The sequence below is a fragment of the Cygnus atratus genome, chromosome Z, assembly GCF_013377495.2.
Source record: "Cygnus atratus isolate AKBS03 ecotype Queensland, Australia chromosome Z, CAtr_DNAZoo_HiC_assembly, whole genome shotgun sequence".
Lineage (NCBI taxonomy): Eukaryota > Metazoa > Chordata > Aves > Anseriformes > Anatidae > Cygnus > Cygnus atratus.
Window position 1 is genome coordinate 2,203,822 of NC_066396.1, and position 19,525 is coordinate 2,223,346.

The following is a 19,525-nucleotide window of genomic DNA, read 5'->3' on the forward strand; positions in this document are numbered from 1 at the left end:
CAGAGCAGCCGGGCCGTGCCCAGCCGTGCCACCCCTTTACCTGAGCGGGGCGCGGCGGAGGCGGCGCTGCCTTCGCCTCCTCCTCCTCCTCCTCTTCCTCCTCCTCCTCCTCCCGCTCCGGCGGCGGGTGTAAAGGTCGCCCTCTCTGTCGCCTTGTCGCCCTGTCGCCCTGTCGGGCCGGCGGCCCCCCCCCCCCCCCCCCCCCCCCATCCATCCACCCCGCAACCTGCCGGCCCCATGCCCCGCGCCTAGCGCTGCCCATGCCCGGCCATGTCCGCAGCCCAGCTCTACACCAAGGTGAGCCGAGGGGGTTTGGGGGGAAGCTTTATGGGGTTTGGGGTTGTTTCGTTATGGGAAAAGCGGGGCAGCGACTTGCCTGCCCCCAGGACCCCCCCCCCACCCCCCTCCCCTTGCCCCTCTCCATCCCTCCCCTTGCGCCGCATCCGCGCCCCGACGCGCGGCTCCCCCCCAGCGGGTCGCGGCGGGGTTTTGGGGGCCAAAAAAAAAAAAAAAAGCCGAATTTCGCCCGGTGAATTTCAAGCAGGGCTCGAAAGGTGCGGCTCCGAGCCGCTCCTCTTCCCGGACGGGAACTTTTGACGAATTATTCCCCGTGGTCGCGAAACACCGGGCTGGAGAGGGAAAGGAGAAAACCTGCCGGGAGCGGAGCGCTCCCAGGTGCCTTGGTGGATTTCCCTCTTGGTTTTGCAAATCCCAAATAATTTATTTTTATTGTATTTTATTTTATTTTATTTTTTTTTCAGCAGCAGGCGAGGCCAAGCCGCTTCCTCCTGGCAGCGGGGAGGGGAACATGGCCGATGGGCGAGAGAGGAGCCCAGATTTGTTCCCAGCGAGCCGCGCTTGTGCCAACGGGAGGCTGCCAGCCAGCCCGGGGGCTGGCTTTTAGGGCTAGGAGAGGTGGCATTTGATTTTTTTTTTTTTTTCCCCTTGCCTTTCTGCTCTTTCTCTTCTCCTTTTCTCGGTTCTTTTCGGCCCGCTCCGTGCGGCTGGTTCCCAGCAGATCAGTTGCCGCTCTGCCCCGCCAGCCGGCCCCGGATAAGCAAATGGCATTTGCATGCCAGGGTGGAGGTGAGGTGCAGGGGGAAAAAAAAAAAAAGGAGGGGGGGAGAAAGTGCCCTTGGGCAGGACCCTTCGACCTGCAAAGGGTTTGGGATGACGCCCGGTACCGTGGAGCCACCACTGTGGGGTCCCCTACCGAGGTGGGGACGTGCGAGGCAGAGGCTCAGCGAGAAAAGTTCTTGGCTTTGAAACCTTTTTATGCCGGTAGACCGAGAGATGCCGGCATCGCCTGCCATAATAACGAGGATTTTAGGGTTTTAATGAGGATTTTTAGGGTTTTCTCCCTGCGAGCGTGGTCAGGGTGGACGGGGGACCGATGCTGGGCTGGCACCAGCCCTTTCAAGGAATGGCTTTTTGTCTCCGTGCCAGTCTCCCAGCTCCAACTTCGCTGCGGATTCCTGCTTCTGCACCCAGCTCAGGCAGCCCTTATGTAATACCGGGGGGGGGGGGCCAGTCGCTTATTTTCGGGGCTGTCCATATTGCACGGGTGCGGGATGAATCGTGAATTTGGCAGCTCGTCCTCTGAACCTCTGCGAACGTGAGAATCCCTGCTGGATGCAGCGGGTCTGCCAACGATTTGGCTGATCTCCTCCTTTTTTTGAGAGCCCTTCCGAACCAAAACCGCGGGTTTTCCACGGAAAAAATCTCCGCGGGAGACGCGATCGGATGCAGGACCTCAGCATCTCCATCGGCCGAGCGCAGGGGACGCGACGGCAAGTGGCCCCGGGCAGGAGGCTCGCCGCGAGCGCTGCGCTGTCCCTATCTGTGGGCTGGTTGTAATGGTGGGGTTAGCCGATTCTTAACTTGATGATCGGGTTAATTAGCCCGGGTTGTGCGTTTTTATGCTAACTTGATTAGGTTTGTGCTCCCGTCCGTCCGCTGAGCGGGTGTAAGATGCCTGTGGGTTATCCTGTGGCTGTCCAGCGAGGCACCTGGGACGCCACGGGGATGCAGTAGCCATCCGCGTGCTCTATTTTCAATTTATTTTTGATACTAATGAGGTTCCTGATGAGCGCTGGTGCTTCAGCGCTGATCCTGCTGCTGGCATCCATCTGCCTCAAGGGGACATTTTGGGGATGAAAAGCGGGCAAGGTTTGGCCGTGCCGCTGCCCATCACCGGGGCAGGTTGGAGCCGTGCATGGTTCGAGGTGCAGCAGATGTCCCCTGGATGTCCTCTCCAGGCTGCTTTGGGAAAATGCCAAGATGGATCACGGTGCTCACCCGTGCATCACCCTTTCCGCATCCAGCCCCGTGGCCTGAAGCTCCGATGAGCACCTACAGCTCATCCAGCCCCCAAAAATATAGGCGGGCGAAGACACCCGCTGCCTGCCCTGGGTTTTGTGGCACCCTCTTGCATTTTCTGGCGCTCTGCACAACCTTACGCACGGAATTGAGGCAAGGAAAAGATGTAAGATGCAGGAGTGCTTCCACGATGGATTAGGAGAGGACTTTTGGAGCGCAGGACGGCGGTGCCTCCTGGATCACCTTGCCGGCAGGACGGGAACAACGCTTTTGGAGCAAAGATGCGGATGAAGATGCGGATAATCCGGCTGCCTGGAGTCGATACTCCCAGCTAAGTGCCCATCGATCCACTGCGTGGTGTTGCATTAACCCAGCCACAACATTATCTCCCTCCGAGTCCTTCCTCTGGCTGCGTAAACCAGAAGAAAAGGAGCTGCTGAAGGACCGAGCAGGGCCTTTTGCGTCCTCCTGCCGGCTGCAGGAGCTGTGACATGGTTCAGAGACCTCTAACTTCCACTTGAAGCTTGCAGCAGGGTCTCCTGGGCCCTCATGGGATGCGTAGCACTTTCTTAGCATTTATTTAGTGCTCGTTAAAGCCACGCTGATAAACATATTACTCTGAGGAGCTTATCAGGCAGGAGAGGAACCTGCCCTGGAAACATCAGCAGCTGTGAACTCCCGGGGAAGGCCCTTTTTGCATCATGGCTCACCTGTGACCCTTCAGAAGGCGTGACTGGTGGTTAATAGCACCCCCCCCCGCCCCGTCAAGCGAGATAATTAGCATCTGTGCCTAATTAGGAGCAGGTGAGTGGCTCCCAAGCAGCTGGTGTGCATCAAGCTTCAAGCACGTGGGACTCTGTGTGGGTAAATAGTTCTGGGGAGACCCTAAGCGTGCTTTTCTTGCTCCTGGTCCTGTGCCCAACAGGAATTCAGTGCCCCTGAGTGTCTTAGGGGAAGAGGAAAGTGAGTAGAGGAGGTGTGGTGCTATTGAGGGATCCTGTTTGCATAAAAATACTAAAATCAGAAATAGAATAAAACCTGTTTCAGATGGAGAATGGCTGGAGCTTTGTGGGACCGCGTGCAAATGTTTTGCTGGGGCTGCTCGCACGCTCCCACCATGTCTCCAGGTTCCTCTTGCCCTGTTGCTGATGCCGCTAAAATGCAGCCGAGGCAACTGCAGCTCAATCCCTCTAAGCCCGGGCAGATGCCGACGTTGTCCCGTAATGGGATAAGAGGGGAAGCTCCGCCGCCAAGCGTCCCTCCCTCTGCGAGCTTCACCTCCAGAGACGTTTGGATTTGTAGCGTGGGGCTTGCTTACACTCCTGGCCTTCCTCCTCGGCAGTCTTCGTGTTGTTAAATTGAATACAAGGACTTTTGCTTCTGGATATCCTGCTCTTAAAGGTGCTTCCTGACCCGTGCTAATTAAAAGTTTAACGTTTAGCCTCGAAACCTCACGCCCAGCAGCGCTCTGCCTGCCCCGAGCATCGGCTCTGCCTTCTCCTCCAGGGCTGGCGTGCAGCTCAGGAGATGCTCTTCCGAAGTTTTGCAAGCCTTAACGAGTTAGAAACCAGGCTATTGATTTATTTTTTTTTTCCCTCCCGTTGTGCAAAGTGACTCTTACTTGCCAAGGATTATTTTCTTTTTTTTAATAGGCACCAGACCTTAACGCATGAAAAAAAAAATAATCCTTTCCTAATGTCTAAACTCTGACTTTCATTTAAAGTTGCCTCGCGAAGTGCTGTAGCTGGAATGAATCGATGGTTTCTGACTCTGGGGAGAAACTTTTCAAAAGCCAAGTTGCCCGGCGTGATCCCCCGCTGATTGAATGAACCGCTCGGCGTAAACCCTCTGATTTCTGAACTGCCTTTCTGGAAATGTTTTGTCCTTCAAGGCTTCCTTAGCGAGTGCCTGTGTGTTGGTTTGAGGTTGAGGAGCAGCTCGGAAGGAGCAGAGAGGATTTTCTGTGTGTTACGCTGGAAAAAAATATTGGGAATAAGTGTGCCAAGAGCTGCCTGGCACCCTGGGGCAGCGTGGAGAGGAGTTAGTCCCATGCAAAGCCTCGGAGCAGGCAGAGCTGCTTTTTTTGCAGCTTTTCTGCCCTTCACGTGACAAATATGTGTTGGAAGCTGGTCTCGGTCACTGTAGTGCTGAGCACGTCAAAGCTTTTAGGACTTTTAATTTCTGTGTGGATGAGTTTGTAGCTTTGTCCTAAAAAAGAGCAGAGAGCCGGGCTTGGCCTGGGGTGGTTGTTGGAAGCACGGCCCTACAAAAGCCCAGTTTCAGCTCAGGGGTGGACTTTGGACCCTCCGAGTTACCGGCGGCGCAATAAACGGCCGATAGCGTGGGTTATCCTCTGCTCTTCGACCTCTTCTGCAAACAGCAGCGTTTCGCGGTGGTTAAAGGAATATTAGCACGAAGCACAGCTGGGATCAGGAAAAGGACTGCAGCGAAACTCAGAGCCCTGGCAGGCGCCTGAAATGTCTGCTCTTCTCTGAGGACAAGTCTTCTTGCTTCGGGTTGCCCGGCTTTGTCTTCTCGTGACCGCTTCCCATCCTGCTGATCCCCAACCAGCCCCTCCGGGGATGGGCACGTCTTCCACCCAGGCGTAGAGCCAGCGCGTTAACCGGCGAGCCCCGTGTCCTTGCCCTGCCCTGTGACACCCTTATGGAGGTGTGGATACCCTTACGGAGGGGTGACGGAGGGGTGACGTGCTCCTGGGATGTGTTAAACACCATTTAGAGGGTTGTCTCCTGGCTGAATCATGGCCATTATTTATCAGAATGACATGTTGCATCCCAGGAATGCGCCCTAGCGGGTTGCGCCTCTTCAAAGCCCAAAGACCCGTAATATATTTTAAGGTCCCTCTTACAAATCTCGAAGGACGGCTCTGGGAATGTCCAGCTTCGTGCAGAAACCCCACGAGGATGACTTCTTGTCACCGAGGCAAACCTCCAGCTGCTCTTTTGTCACCCGCTGCCACATCCCTGGGCACGCGAGCAGGCAGCTGGAGCGCCGACGTGCTTCTGGGTAAATCAGTGTCAAAAAAAAGTGAAAAATAAATAAATAAATGCAGTGGGATGGCACTTGGAGCATACAGGCAGGCACAAGGCGAGGTTGCTTTGCCTTTTCTTTACTGTTTAACCTGGGGATGTGGTTTGGACATGGGGGTGGGTTTGCCCACCTGCTGAACTCTGCAGTTGATGTCCCTGGCGAGTGAAAGGTACTGCAAGGCAGCGAGGGGATGCTGAGATACCGAGCTGATAGGGGCGGTTACTTTCAATCTAATTAAGCTGAGTACCTCCCTGGGGGATTTCTGCTTCTTAATTAAACTCCGAGCTCTGATAACGCGGGCGCTGCGCTGGTTTTGGGGCAGGGAGCGTGATGCCCAGCCGGGCGGAGGAGCGGTACCCACCGAGAGCTCTCCTGCGGTGTTTTTATGGCCCTTGGCATTATAAACGCCCTGGCCAGAGGGATAGGAAGGCTGAAATACCAGGTTTGAAATGTGCTTGTTTTCTTTTTCATTTTCGTTTTTAAGCCTCTTGTCATTTGGACCCATCCCAGGTGGGGTGACAACTTGTTCCTCCCTGTGCAGTGGTGAGACGAGCACTTACATTTCCCCTGCTCTGCTTTATTTTAAAAAAGGAAACAAATAAAGAAAAAAAAAGGGTGTTTTAAGCATGTAAATCCAAGTTCTAGAAAATATTGGCATGTTTAAAGTGAAATTAAAGCTCTGATGCTTTCCAGAGCTCAACAGCAGCCACCCTCCAGCCCCTCTGTGCTCAGATATTTTAGGGAAATCCTTGTCCTGTTGTGGGCATGGTCCCTCGATGCTGGATGGAGGCGAGTGGCTTTGTGGAACCTTTGCTCAGGGGAGATCCATTTGCTGAGGGGATATCCGTTTGATTTTCGAAGTTCTCCACGCTTTCAGGGTTGTATTTTTATTTTTTAATTGAAAAAAAGTGCTGTCTGCTCGCAGCCCGGTACAATGTTTCGGGTCACGTGGAGTGAATTAGCAGAATGCAAGCTCTGCTGGTGTTGGCTAAACTTTGCCCAGGTCTCATGTAATCGCTCGGTCAGGCTGTAACTAATCGCCAGGGTGACCCATTTTTTGCTGTCCCTGTGCTAGGAAAAGACTGGATGTTGTACCTGACGGAGGAAAGATGGAAAATCCCCGAGACTTCAGTGTGCAAGCGTGGTTTTAACTATTGAATCTTTCCATTCATGAGTTGGTGAGGTTTCAGCCTCTGGAGGTGGTTTCTCATCATTATGCATTCACAGAATAAAGTCTGAACATTTCTAAAGGAGAAACCTCCTAAAACAATTACAAAAAAATAAAACGATTTCATTTTCTCCAGTAATATTTTGGGGGCAATCCGTTGGCAACTCCTTTATCCAGCCTGCCATCTCTCGCCTTATAAACCTCTTTGATGTGGCTCATTCAGGGGAAAAATGGCATTACACGCTGCCTCAATCATTCAGATGTCAGAGAGGATATTGCCTTTGACTAATCAGGGGAAATTTGGGAAGGTTTAGTGATGCCAGGAGACATGACCCACTTTTGGATAAACGCTTTTTCAGACAACGGAGGTTGTGCTACGCAATGGGGGAGGGAGAAACATTCGCAGGGTAGGAATGATTATTTACGTCTCTTAATTGTGCTGGCCCTTTTCCAGATTTAGGATGGGTTTCACAAAGCCCGCTCTTTCGACAGCCACATTAAAAGCTTTGAGCATCTTTACCAAGCAGACCAGCGCTTTCCCCAGGTTCAAGTCTTGCTTCTTCTGCCTTTTAAGCCTTGAAGCCAGAAGGCTGGTGGTTCTCTGGGTCCTGACCGTGTCGGTATATACCATTAAATTCTCTGTGAAGGTGCTGTTTTAGCAGGACCTGGCTGCACTCCTCCTGCAGGCACATCCGCCTGTGTAATGGAGCAGTAAGGGCAGAGCAAAATCCAGCGGTCGAGGCCGAAAAGAGGCAGCGTGCCCGCTGGGTGTGCTGGAGATAAGAGCAAATCTCAATCACGGTTCATAATTTTAAGCCTTGAATAGCTTTGGAGCTGCCCCAAGTGTTGGAAGAGCCCTGAATTGTATTTGCCTTACATACTTGAGCCCGAGAAGCAGTCCTGACCCTTGTCTCTTATGGGTTTTGTACCTAATTTATAACTGCTTTCAAAGTTGGCTGCTACAGCGACCCGGTGGAGCAGTCTCGTGGAAGCTGCAGGGCCTACTCGTGTGATTCACCTTAGATGGCTGGATTAGTGTTGTATTGAGGGCGTTTATGGTGTTTTATAGGAGCAAGCTGGTTAAAAGTGGAGGCTTGTTGTTTTCAGGCAGAACTTGAGAAAGGCTGACGCCACCAGAGGAGCACGTGTAGGTCTTGTGCTCCGGTAAGCAGGCTGCAGCGAGGAGGGCTGGGGGCGTCTCCTGTGGGGCCTCCTCCATCCCAGAAACATTTGATTGATCCCACTGAATGTGGGCAGCTATGGTGGTTTTACTTGGGTGGGCAGCCAAGTTCCACCACGGCCGCACTCTCACTCCCCCTCCTCAAAGGAAAAGCGGGGAGAAAATACGAAGCAAAGGGCTCAAGGGTTGAGATAAGGACGGGCAGATCGCTCAACAATTGTCATGACGGGCAAAACAGACTCAGAGGAGGGAGACAGTAAGATTTATTGCCTATTACTAACAAGCTAGAGAAGTGAGAAACAAAGGAAAGAAACCAAAAACACCTTCCTCCCATCTGCCCTCTTCCCCTGCGCTGTGGGGTCCCTCCCACGGGATGCCGTCCTTCCCGAACTGCTGGTGTGTGGGTTTCCCACAGGCAGCAGCTCTTCAAGAACTGCTCCCACACGGCTCCGTACCACGGGGTCCATCCCCCAGGAGCAAACTGCTCCAGCACGGGTCCCCCACGGGCGGCAGCTCCCCCCAGACCCCCTGCTCCTGCGTGGGCTCCTCTCCATGGGCTGCAGCTCCGGCCCGGGGCCTGCTCCTGCAGGGGCTCTCCATGGGCCGCAGCCTCCATCAGCGCAGGTCCCCTTGCCCCACCATGGTCTCCTCCACGGGCTGCAGGGCGGAGATCTGCTCCATGTGGGACCCATGGGCTGCAGGGGGACAGCCTGCTCCACCAGGGGCCTCACCACAGACCGCAGGGGACTTCTGCTCCGGCGTCTGGAGCACCTCTCCCCCTCCTTCTTCACTGACCTTGGCACCTGCAAGGCCATTTCTCACTCCCAGCTGCTGTTCCCCAGCAGTTTGTTTTTTTCCCCCTTTCCTAAATCTGCTCTCACAGAGGCACAAACTAACATCGCTTATTGGCTCGGCTCTGGTCAGCAGCGGGGCCCTTATCTAACATGGGGCAGCTTCTAGATTCTTCTCACAGAAGCCACCCCTATGGCCCCCTGCTACCAAAACCTTGCCACGTAAACCCACTACAGCAGCCAAGGCAGCTACAAAAATGTGTTTGTGGCAGTGAAATCGAAGTGCAGCACTCTGTCTAGCTGCAGGAGCAGCCCGTATCCTCTTGTATGCCTGGTGGCAGGGAGGGAGTTAAAGCTCGGTGTCCACGGTGGTGGTGCACAACGAAAACCTCCGAGAACAGGCTGAAAGTGTCCTGGGAACAGGTTAAGCTGCTTCCCTAAGAAAAAGAGCCCTTGTGAAAAGCCATCCCTTGGGGATTCTCACCAGGACAGCAGCGCTGGCAGCCAAAAAGTGTTTTGGCAGGCTGTTGTGTGATGGAGGTGAAAAGGCTGGGCACGGGCTTAAATTTGGAGAGGCCCTAGGCGCTGCTCATCTCAATATCCCGTGAGGAAAAGAGGCAAGGGTACGCATTATTCATCAAAACTGAATCTCCGTGGCTATTCCAATTATTGAGTCGTTGGTTTGAGGTTATTTTATTCTTTAAACATCCCGCGCTTTAGTTTGCTACGCGTTGCTTTCATTGATTATATTCTAATAACGATGGATTGCATCTGATATTCTGAAATTTCTGGGAAAAAACGGCTATAGGTGTAGCTTTTGTGGGATATAGAAAGTCAACCCAAGCAGGGAAGTTTGGTATGTGATGGAAACCCCTTTCACCTGCTAGGCTGAGCTTTGGGTAACTGCTGTTGTCCTTGGTCCCTGGTGCTGCCTTAGGGAAGTCACCGTCCCCCAGGAGTGTCCCCGAGCTTGTCCCCAGCCCAGTGGGGGCTTCAGAAACCTGAAGTACAGCTCTTTTTACTTTGTAAGCTGATAGAAAGTGCATTCCAAGTCCTGATTCCTCCTCTTGCAGCTTAATATTATATATATTATATATATATATATATATGAATTGTATATATATGTGGTAGGGTTTTCTCTAAGTTTCTGCAGAAGGACTGCCCCGAGTTTATCTCTCATCCTACGAGGAACACCTATTGCTTGAGTAAAGTCATATAATTGTCCCCAAAGCCCAATAATGGCTGGGTTATCCCTGATGTCACCAAGGAAAGCACAACTTCCGTGTGATGTAAGCCCTAGAAAAGAATTGACTCTTGTCTCACCCGCCCCACCCAGCCGGGTGGGGAAAAAAAAACCCTCCTCCCCTCTTACAGGTGGTTTTGGCTGGTGTGGAGAATGACTGCAGTCCACGTTGGGAATTTCACTTTAATCCCATCGTTGTTCTTGGTGCTTGTTCATGATGCTGCCCTATAATGTTCAGAAGGCTGCCCCAGGTGGAGGGGCTGCAGTGAGATGCTGGGTTTGGGTGCTATGGGTGCCGCCCCGTGCTGGTTCTCAGCCAGCTCTCACCCTTCAATTCATGGGAACGGGTAAAACGGACTTAATTTGGGCCAGCGAATTAGAAACACCTTCACCTAAGCTGAAGGTTAAAATTCCTCTAACCCGTGCAATCTCCGCGTGAAGCGGAGTTAAAGCTGCTCTGGGTGTTTTCACTCTGCATTTCTGGGGATTCAGCTCTGTGGGTTGTGTTTGGCTTCACAGACTGGGGAAAGAAGCATGACATGGAGTCGAGTGCCCCAAACAGTGCTCGTAGTGTGTTTTTTTTTTGGTATTTATCTGTTGGTTTGTTGGTACTGCTGCTGGCTTTTGCTTCCATCCTCCCGTCGGACACGAAGGTGCTGGTGGGTGCCCTCCCAGCGGTGGCTTAGCAAGAAAATCCCGTGATTACCAGGGTGTAAAGGTGGCTCCTGCACGTGTAACGCTGCTATAAAGGAGGAGGTGGACGAGTGTGCTCATCTTTTCTTGCAGGCCTGGTGAGATGACTCTGGCTTGGCTTGCGGCAGCCTGTTTTCCCACTCGCTGCTGGGAGGGAGCTGGCAGGGAGGCAGCGTGCTGTGAAAATCAATCGTGGTTCAAAGACTAATTGCTGTGGAACTCGAAGCATGGCTTATTGAGCGGCTGTTGTCAAGGAGGGTGATGCAATCTTAACGCTGAAGGCTTGGGAAGCGGTTCCTAAAACACAAATTCAGACTTGTTGCATGCCAGGTACTGAGGTGGACAAGTCTCTGCAGATCCGCACACGAGGCTTGGGGCAGGCTCGGGGCCGGGCAGACACATGTCTTGTCCCAAGAAAACACCCAGAAATACTTTTCTGAAAGCTCCCAGCCTGTGGCAGGACTCTTGCCATCGTGGGGAGGATGAGAAAGGTAGGTGGCCGGATGAAAGCGCACTGATGAAGGGACAGCGCTTCAAGGGAGAGCTCTTGGAGGCACCTTACAGTGAACTTAAGTTAAAAATAGTTTTAATATGAGTTTTCATTGTTTTAATTTCATTTTTAAGGTTTGTGCTTTCTTCTCCCCTATGTTCAGCAGAGGAAGCCACCTGTGGGATTAAGGGGATTGCGAGGGGATGGAAACCAAACCCCGTCCTTCCTTCCCGCAGAGCCCTTCTCTGCCCCCCAAGCAAGGGAAGCATTTGAATGATTTTTCTACCCCTTCAGCTATTTTAACTGAAGTTATTTATCCTGGTTTTGCTGCCTCTTGACCGCTGGTGCTGTTCCCCAGATATTAAAGGTCTCCCTGCCAGCAAACCTTATTGCTGGAATTTTTTAATTATCGCTACTAAACGCCGCTTGCTTGAATCCTCAGCGATCAATGCGTTTTCCATCAGTTGTTTAGCAACGAAAAAGCCTCAGAGGTGGCCGCTGGGCCTTTCCACCTCTGGTTAACCAGGGCTGAAGAAATGCTTCATAAAAGCATCTACTTTTCAAACCTCCTTTGGGCTAAGCACGTGCAAAGTGATGCTCCGAGAGGGTTTGGAAAGCATCAGTGCTGGCGAGGTGAGGGGTAAGCGTGCGGGTTTATTCATCCTATTGGTGCTTTCTAATAAAAGATGTCGGGTGGAAAGATTGCTCCATCCTGTGGAAATTAAACCTGGATTTTGGTAATGCTGCTTGGCAAGGAGCATGCCAGGCAGGGAGGGCGTTTGCACGGGACGATGCTGTGCTGCTTGCACCTGCAGCAGCAATGGGAGGGCACAAGATGCTCATGCCGCCACAAAGCTCGTGGTGTTACTGCAATTAAATGCTGCATCTCTTCCATTTAAAAACATTATTTTATAATTATATCTTTATTAAAAATCAGGTGCACGTGGTGTATATTGAGCGTTTTTGGATCCGGGCTACGTCTGTCAAGGAGGTTACGTGGAATTCAGATGGGGAATGGCACCGCGAGGGCAGGATTATGACACAGCACTGCTGCTCGAGGCTTTGATTAATTGAGAATTAAGGGAGAGCAGGGTAATTAGCACCAGTCAACGGGGATTTGCAGAAAGCAGCCAGGAAGGATTTAACTTTTGCGATTTTTGGGGAGTAAAAGCAGCAATGCTTTATGCAAATCACCATCCGAGTTAATTTTTGCGGGGTAATAAATTTCAGGGAGGAGGAAGAGAGCCGAGCTGGCGCTGGGGGGGGGACGTGGGGACATCCATCAAGCCTGGCAGCCCCCTGGGGAAGGAAACAGCTCTGACCCCGTATGCGCTGTGCCCGTCCCAGTGCAGCAGCTCCACATCAGGCCGCTGCTTTTCCCCCTGAGTTTAGTGCTTTGAGAAAGTTAACACTTCTATTTTATAGCTGTTTTTAGGGTTTTTGAGTAAGGAAAATGCCATTTAGTTACTTTTTCTTTTTCCCCTGCCCTAAAGGAGTTCATGCCCCTCGCTGTGTGTCGAAGCACTGATTTGCACGACCGCTCATTTTTGCCTTTTGGGGTTTTATGGTGAGCAAGAAGTGGGGGTCCAGGGGGTCCCCGCTGCAGGCAGGTGCCCTACGGCCAGCTTGGGGACACCGCGGTCTCCTGGGGTGGCACAGGCAGGTGGTGGCCATGACCTCAGCTGGCCCCGTGGGGCAGAAACCATCCCCAGGGTGAAAATCTCCTTCTGAGAGGCTGCCACTGTCGGAAGTAAAATAATAATTAAAAGGCAATGATCCACAGGTCTCCGAACAGATTTTCTTTTGGTGTGTCTTCTTCGAGACCATTTGGAAATACTGGACCATCCTATTTCTTCCATCCTTATTTCTTCCTCGTGTAACGAGGCTGGCACTAAGCCCACTGCAGAGAGGGGAAAAATAGAAGCGTGCTTTTCCTTTTTGAAGCAAAACGCCCAGATATTTGTCCCGGTGTCGTTGGCCAATGCTTGTGTCCAACGGTTTGAGCCTTTCTAGCTGCTCGGGAGGCTGCGTTAGTGCTCAGCAGCCAAACAAATCCCGTCCCTTCACGTGTAATGCTGCTCCTAATCTGCCTCCGCAGCGGCAGCCTGCTAAAATCTAAATCAAATCATGAGGCGGGGATCGAGTTTATTCACCAAAACCTCTGCTTAATCTGGGTCGAATAGTGCAAAAGGCTCCGAGAGCGCTGGGTTGTTCCAGTTGGGTGTGGGTTGGGTGTAAATGTTGATTTTCTCCCTTGGGTCTTGAGCCACGATCTGGAGCCAGCCACCCAGCTGAGCACAGATAATGCAAAAAACACGTTTGAAAAGTGTCCCCGAGGGTGGGACAGTCGTGCCAGAGGTGAGGTTGTAGAAGTAGAGGCTCTCCAGCCTGGATGGGGACTTCCAACCTAGAAATCTGTGTCTGTGTCTGTGTCTTCCTTTGGGCTTGGATTTGGTCACCCGGTGGCTTTGAGCTCATCCATCTTCCCCGAGGGCTCCTTGTCCTGTCCAGGGCTGGCTTAGAAAAGAGGTTTTGGGGAAAACCGCGAGGAGCTGGTGATGGTGGGAGGTGCTGCAGGTGCCAGAGCAAGAGGGAACAAGGACAAAATGCTTTTGTTTCGGCACTACATGGTTCAATGTGCTTGGGATGTATCGGTGCCGGGAAAGGGTGGAGGTCGGGGGTGGAAAAGGGATGGAGGGGAGGATGCTGCAAATGCACACACACACAAAAAATGTGGTCCCTTTTTTGCACAGCATTATGGATGCTTGAGGAAATGCTTTCAGATCGGGTCATAACAGCCTCTTCTCCCCGGCAGCCTGCGGCTATTCGTTAGGGTGGGAAGGCCTCGGTTCGGGGGCGCAGGTGCCGGAGCAGCGATGGCTTTGGGGTTTCCCAGCTTGGGAACGAGCTTGCAAAGACGTCAGCAAACGCAGCCATCTGATTGCTTTCCCCAGCTGCACGATCCCTTGGACGTGTGTACGCACGAGGAAAATCACTTTTATTATTGAAATTCCGTAGTTTTGCAGCCAGGATGGACAAAGGGATACAAAACCCAGGAAAGGTTTTGATTTTGTGGCTGCCTCGAGGCGGGTACGTCCTGATCCCCGACTATTTCGGGCATTTCTGGAACGCGTTTGATCTCCGGGTGCCGGGAGGAGAGATCAGCCCAGGGAAACTGGGGCGAGGAGCAGGGGGCGAGGAAAGGCTGTGCCCAGCTTGACCTGCTCCTTTCTCCATAGCAAGGTGAAAAACAGGGCTCCTGGCCATACCAGCCGGGGGTATTTGCTATATTTACATATTATTTAGCCTTTTAAGACAAGGACCAAATCCCTCTGTTTTGCAACGCTGTCAGCATCGCCTGGATTTGCCCCAAACTCTCCTGTTTTGAGCAAATATTTGAGGTCTCGGCCCCCCACTGGTTATTTCTTTGGCACAGGGGGAAACTTTTAGGCTGCCAGGGCAGAGTATTTATTGTAGTTGGAATTGCAATGTTTCATAAAAAGCTTCTAAAAGGTGCTTGGAAATTAAATTCCCTGCTTACTTTGAGTTTGTACCCTGCTTTGTTTGATTGGTAGCAAGCCAGTTGTATACCTTGTCCGGGAGAAACCTGATTGAAAGTCTGCTTGGAAATCAGACTGCTGGCTTATAATTTACCCCCAAACCTAAAATTAGGACTTTTATTTTCAGGCTGACACAATGTTTTAGCAGCTCTGACTTTACAATGAGTGGTGGATTGTGTCCACGGGGAATTAATTTATTTCTGACTTAATTTCTTGATGTTTCGAGCTTTTATTATTATTTTTTTCCCGTGTTTGAGCTTTTCTTTCTTTCTCCCCCTCTGCAGTACACCAGGGTTTGGATTCCTGACCCTGACGAAGTTTGGAAATCGGCTGAAATTATCAAGGATTACAAAGAGGGAGACAAAAGCCTCCAGCTGAAACTTGAAGATGAAACTGTAAGCTTTTGAACATTGTTATTCTTTTTGGTAATTTAAACCCTCAAATTAACTTGTGGAAAAAAAAGCCTGAGCCATCTCACATTTTTCAGAAAACATTTTTAAATGTCTCAGCTCTTGCAGCTTTCCCCTGCCTGCTCCCTCCCCGGGTGCTTGTGTTAGAGGAGGCTGCGAGAAAAGCCTTTGACCTCCCTCAACTCCTTTCATCCTCTGGCAAAGTTGTGATAGCAGAACAATTTTATTTTTATGTAGCAGCGGAGTGTTAGAAATATCAAACTGTGGGTTTTTGCTGCTGAGCAAATTGGAAGGAGCATGGCTGGTAACATCTACTTGAGACTGGATACCGATGGAAAATCAATTAGGACATGATCCTATGTTAAAAAAAACCTTTTTTTTCTGGGCTATATTTATTCTTTGTGCATTAAAAAAAAAAAAAAAAGCAGGATGGAGGCTGGGGTAGAGTGGCTACTCTCTGTCCTCAGCCCAGAGCTCGTGGTCTGGGACATCCTATAACTATAGGGGCTGCAAGTGGAGTTAACAGTGGGGATTTGGGTGTTTTCTGGGAAGGGAGCAGCCATGCCATGCACCTGCCACGAGGTGCATCCCACCTGCATGAAGAAAAATGTGTTTTTTTCGTGAAGAACTTCACCTAAACCAGCTTTCCTCACTGAGCAAGCAGGGTTCCCTTGATCACATAGCAGGTGATCTGCTCTGTAGCTAAAACATTTAAGAGAGGCCGCTTTCTCCAAATTGGAAGTGCTCCGAGGATGGTGAGTAATTCACGTCCCTTGCCAGCCGCCCGTTTCCACGCGGGGAATACTTTTTACTGAATGACTTAATGGGAAGATGGAGAGCAGGAATGAGGCACGCTTGATTAGGCTGTTCTTCAAAACAATTTTTCTTTCAGAGCAGGACGTCAGAGTGCTGGGCTTGAAAAGGAGGGGATTTGTGTTGAAATGTGTGCCTGGCGTGCTTTGGCTTGTGGAGCTTTTCTTGCACCGGCTTTGTTGGGGTCAGTCCCTGCCGTGCTTGTTGTCCTCCCCATTTTCTCTTCCCTGGGGGAAATGCTGATGTTTTGCAGGGCTGCGTGACCTGTGCCAGCAGGAAGCACGCCGGTGGGTTGTCTGCAACCAAAAAGCAGCGTAAAAGCCCAGCATCTGCACGTGCCAGTTCAGCCCCCTGTCCCCGTCAGCTCTTTTAGAGTTGAAGTTGAGTTTAGATTATTAAATTGAAGTCTTTCCTCCAAGTTATTTGTGCCTTTTACTGTAATACATAGGGTTTTTTTTGTTTTAAACCTTGTAACTGTCATTCAGCGTTGTGTTGTACCTTGAGTCAGAGCAGGTTTTTTTGTTGGATCCCATCTGTTTCTGTCAAACACGACACAAAGGGATACAGAAGTTTTTTCCTTTAATAATTCTTGCAAAACCTTTTTAATGCTCTTCCTCACAAAGCCCTGCCTGGACCCACGTCATGTTGGGCTGAAGAGCATCACCAAAGGGGAACCGTGCAGGTGTGCATCAGATAAAAAAAATCAGAGTATAAATAACTTCAGGGGAGTCAAAGCTGTTGAAAGCAAGCCTTTTGTTCCTGACAGCCAACATGCATTACCCAACGGGTTAATGCTTCCCTTTTGTCCTTGCACTTTAAGTGAATTTTCACGCGTTTTGTGGTTGCTGGCTGCATACAGCGTGCTCCTTCCCAACGATGAGCTAAGTTTTAAATATCACAGGGGATCCCTGGTGTGCTTGCCATTAAGATGTGAGGCTGAGTGCAAACTCTTGAAAATTGGCATCGGCTACGTGGGATTAGGGGTATAAAACCAGCCTGAGATCTCCAAACACGTCGTATGAGCCTGTCCTTGTGCACATGGGTTGATCCTTGTGCAATTCATGTAGGCAGTGATCCAGTGGTGTTTTCCTTCTGCTTGCAAACTGGATTCCTCCCTTCAGCTGGGAGCTGAGCGTTGGGACCCCTTCCTGAGACACTTATTTATTTACTCCACTGCAAAGGGAGAAAAAAAAATACACTTTTTCTTTAGTTGATGGCACTGCTGCTCGTTTGGGGATGAGCCAGGAGCACTTGGCATATGGGCAGCCGTATGCTTCAATGTTATAACCTGGCTCTGCAGAAACTGAAGCAGCAGGGAATCTGCTTCTCCGTGTCCTTCTCTGCCTGAAGGGGTGTAAGGATTTGAGTATTAAAGCAGCCTGAATTAAAGATGTGCTGAAAAGTCATTCTGCTGGGAAGAATGTGGTTTATTCTGAAATGGGGCTGTCCTTCAAAGAGCATGAAGATGCTTAGATCAGCTGAAGCTGGGGTTTGCTGTAGGCTACCTCTTACTGCCCAGAGCTGGCCAAAGGCTTTTTGCCCCAAGGCTGGCCTGAAAACAACTCAGGTGTGCTCAGGTTGTAGTTTCTGGACCATCCCTGTCCCCTAGGACCATCTGTTGGCCATGGCCATCTCCAAGCTCTTTAGCAAGGGGGTTTCCTGTCTGGATCATCCAAGTCCCTGTAGTATTTAGCATCAAAAGTATTTAATTACAGTTAAAGCAGAAGGTACAGGTATTGCATTGTATCAAGCTGGAGTTATTCTTGAATAAGTTACAAGATATTAAAGGAGCCGTTGGTTTTTGTGTTCTTACATTCCTCATGTGTGTCTCTTCAGCTCTACGAGTACCCCATTGACCTCCAAGGCAATGAGCTGCCTTTCCTCCGCAACCCGGATATCCTGGTGGGAGAGAATGACCTGACGGCCCTGAGCTACCTGCACGAGCCTGCAGTCCTCCACAACCTCAAAGTCAGGTTCCTCGAGTCCAACCACATCTACACGTACTGTGGTGAGTATCGCGGTGGGGCCGTGTCCAGGTCTTGTAGGCTAAAGGCTCCTGTCCAAACTCTTCTTCCTCGGATCAGTTGGTCATACACTACGTGACCCCATGCTGGGGATGAAGACTACTCTCTGAAAATTTATGTTTGAGTATGTCCAAGTGTCTAGACCATGTATTTATCTCCTGGAGAGCGTCAGGTCAGAGCACATCTAAGCAGAAACCTCTTACCACCACGAGCAAGAGGCTGTGCCATGAGTAAGGTCCAGGACTGTGAATTTGGGGTGGGTGGGAAGCACGTGTGTGGCCAACAAGTTTTGGGTTATATATATCTGGGGGCAGGGGACATAGTACATGATTCTTGGTGGAAAAGCCTTATCAGATGACTTTGAGGCCAACTTGGTGGTCTGTGGAGAAAAAGTAGGACCTAGCAAACCACGGGAGAACAGCAGCATGCCAGGAAGATGTCGTCCAACTCCGTGTCCACGGTGTGTTTTCCTCCCAAAAGAGAGTTTCCTGCTGTAACGGGTTTATAACGGGGACCAGATCTATGGGATTTGATGTCCCAGAAAATTGCACAATTTATCCAGTCACGAGAAGAATTACAGAACATAATTCTGTAATTACACTACGGAAGAGTAGACAATAATGATGTTCGGTTAGCATTGTTGCCAAGCATTATTTTTTTTTTTTTAATTTTCTGCAAGAGAAGCTCCTTTCTGGAGACATTTCCATCCAGCATTTGTGATGTCCAAAGAAAATGAGTGTTGATGGCAGAGGTTAGCAGTGTGCGGGTGGAAAAGACTGCGAAACAAACCTTGCTGCCCTGCCTTTTCTTGATGATTTTTGGGGTCATCGGACTCTTAAATTCAAAGCTCAAGGAGGCCAGCTGTGAACTTGGGTTTGTCATCCCGGGGAGAGAGGCCTGCCAAAATCATTCAAGACAGCATTTACCTGTGGATGGATGGCAACAGATCGCAACCTTTATAATAAAAATAAAATTAGAAAAAAGCTGACTCAGCCAGTTTTCTGCAGTTAAGCGGGAGAATATTGAATATTGAACCCTCTTGCTGGCACTTGAGATGATCTTGCTAGCAGAGTAAAACCCAAGGGGGTTTTACTCAGAAGTTAAGCCAGGGGAAAGTCTGCCTTTGCACAGCGGAGATTATTTTCTATTCATTTTTCTCACCAGTTTCATGTGCCTCCTCTGTAGCTATCCTGCAGCTTATTCCCTTGCTATCAAAGCACAGCACTTTGAAGGAGATGCTGAGATAAGAACTAGGAGTCTTTCCCATTCCTTTTTCATTTCTTTTCCCCAAGCTTTGTATTTAAAAAAAATCAATTCAGGCAAGCCCTGTAAAGCCTGAAGCCTTAACTCCAGGCTTGCTTTGTAACCTATCTGTGTATTTATCTCTTCTAAGGCATTGTCCTTGTGGCCATCAACCCCTACGAGCAGCTGCCGATCTACGAACAAGATGTTATCTACGCGTACAGCGGCCAGAACATGGGGGACATGGATCCCCACATCTTTGCGGTGGCGGAGGAAGCCTATAAGCAGATGGCCAGGTGAGTGCTGCTCAGTCGGATCAAATTGTCGGATCAAAAACAGGCAAATAGGGAATTAAATGTGGCAAATGCATGCTTTTGAGTTAGGAGGCACCTCTGGTGGGTACCTGGAGATATTTACGGGTCTGCAGAAGCAGCGTCTTCCCCAGATGAATGCAGTGTGTTTTACTTTATTCCCGTATTTATCATGTTGCTGAGGACAGATGTGGGATTTTGCTCTTATCAGATAAGCCATGATCTAAAAG

General features: G+C 50.5%; 1 protein-coding gene across 1 annotated transcript in view; it reads left to right on the plus strand.

The window, feature by feature from the left end:
• The first annotated feature begins 270 nt into the window (after positions 1–270).
• The window catches only part of MYO5B (myosin VB), an 86,547-nt gene continuing 67,292 nt past the window's right edge, over positions 271–19,525 (plus strand). Inside the window, exons 1-4 of the mRNA XM_050716346.1 lie at positions 271–297; positions 14,780–14,890; positions 17,555–17,726; positions 19,136–19,280. Of these exons, the coding sequence (XP_050572303.1) occupies positions 271–297; positions 14,780–14,890; positions 17,555–17,726; positions 19,136–19,280 (455 nt within the window). The remainder of the gene's footprint in view (positions 298–14,779; positions 14,891–17,554; positions 17,727–19,135; positions 19,281–19,525) is intronic.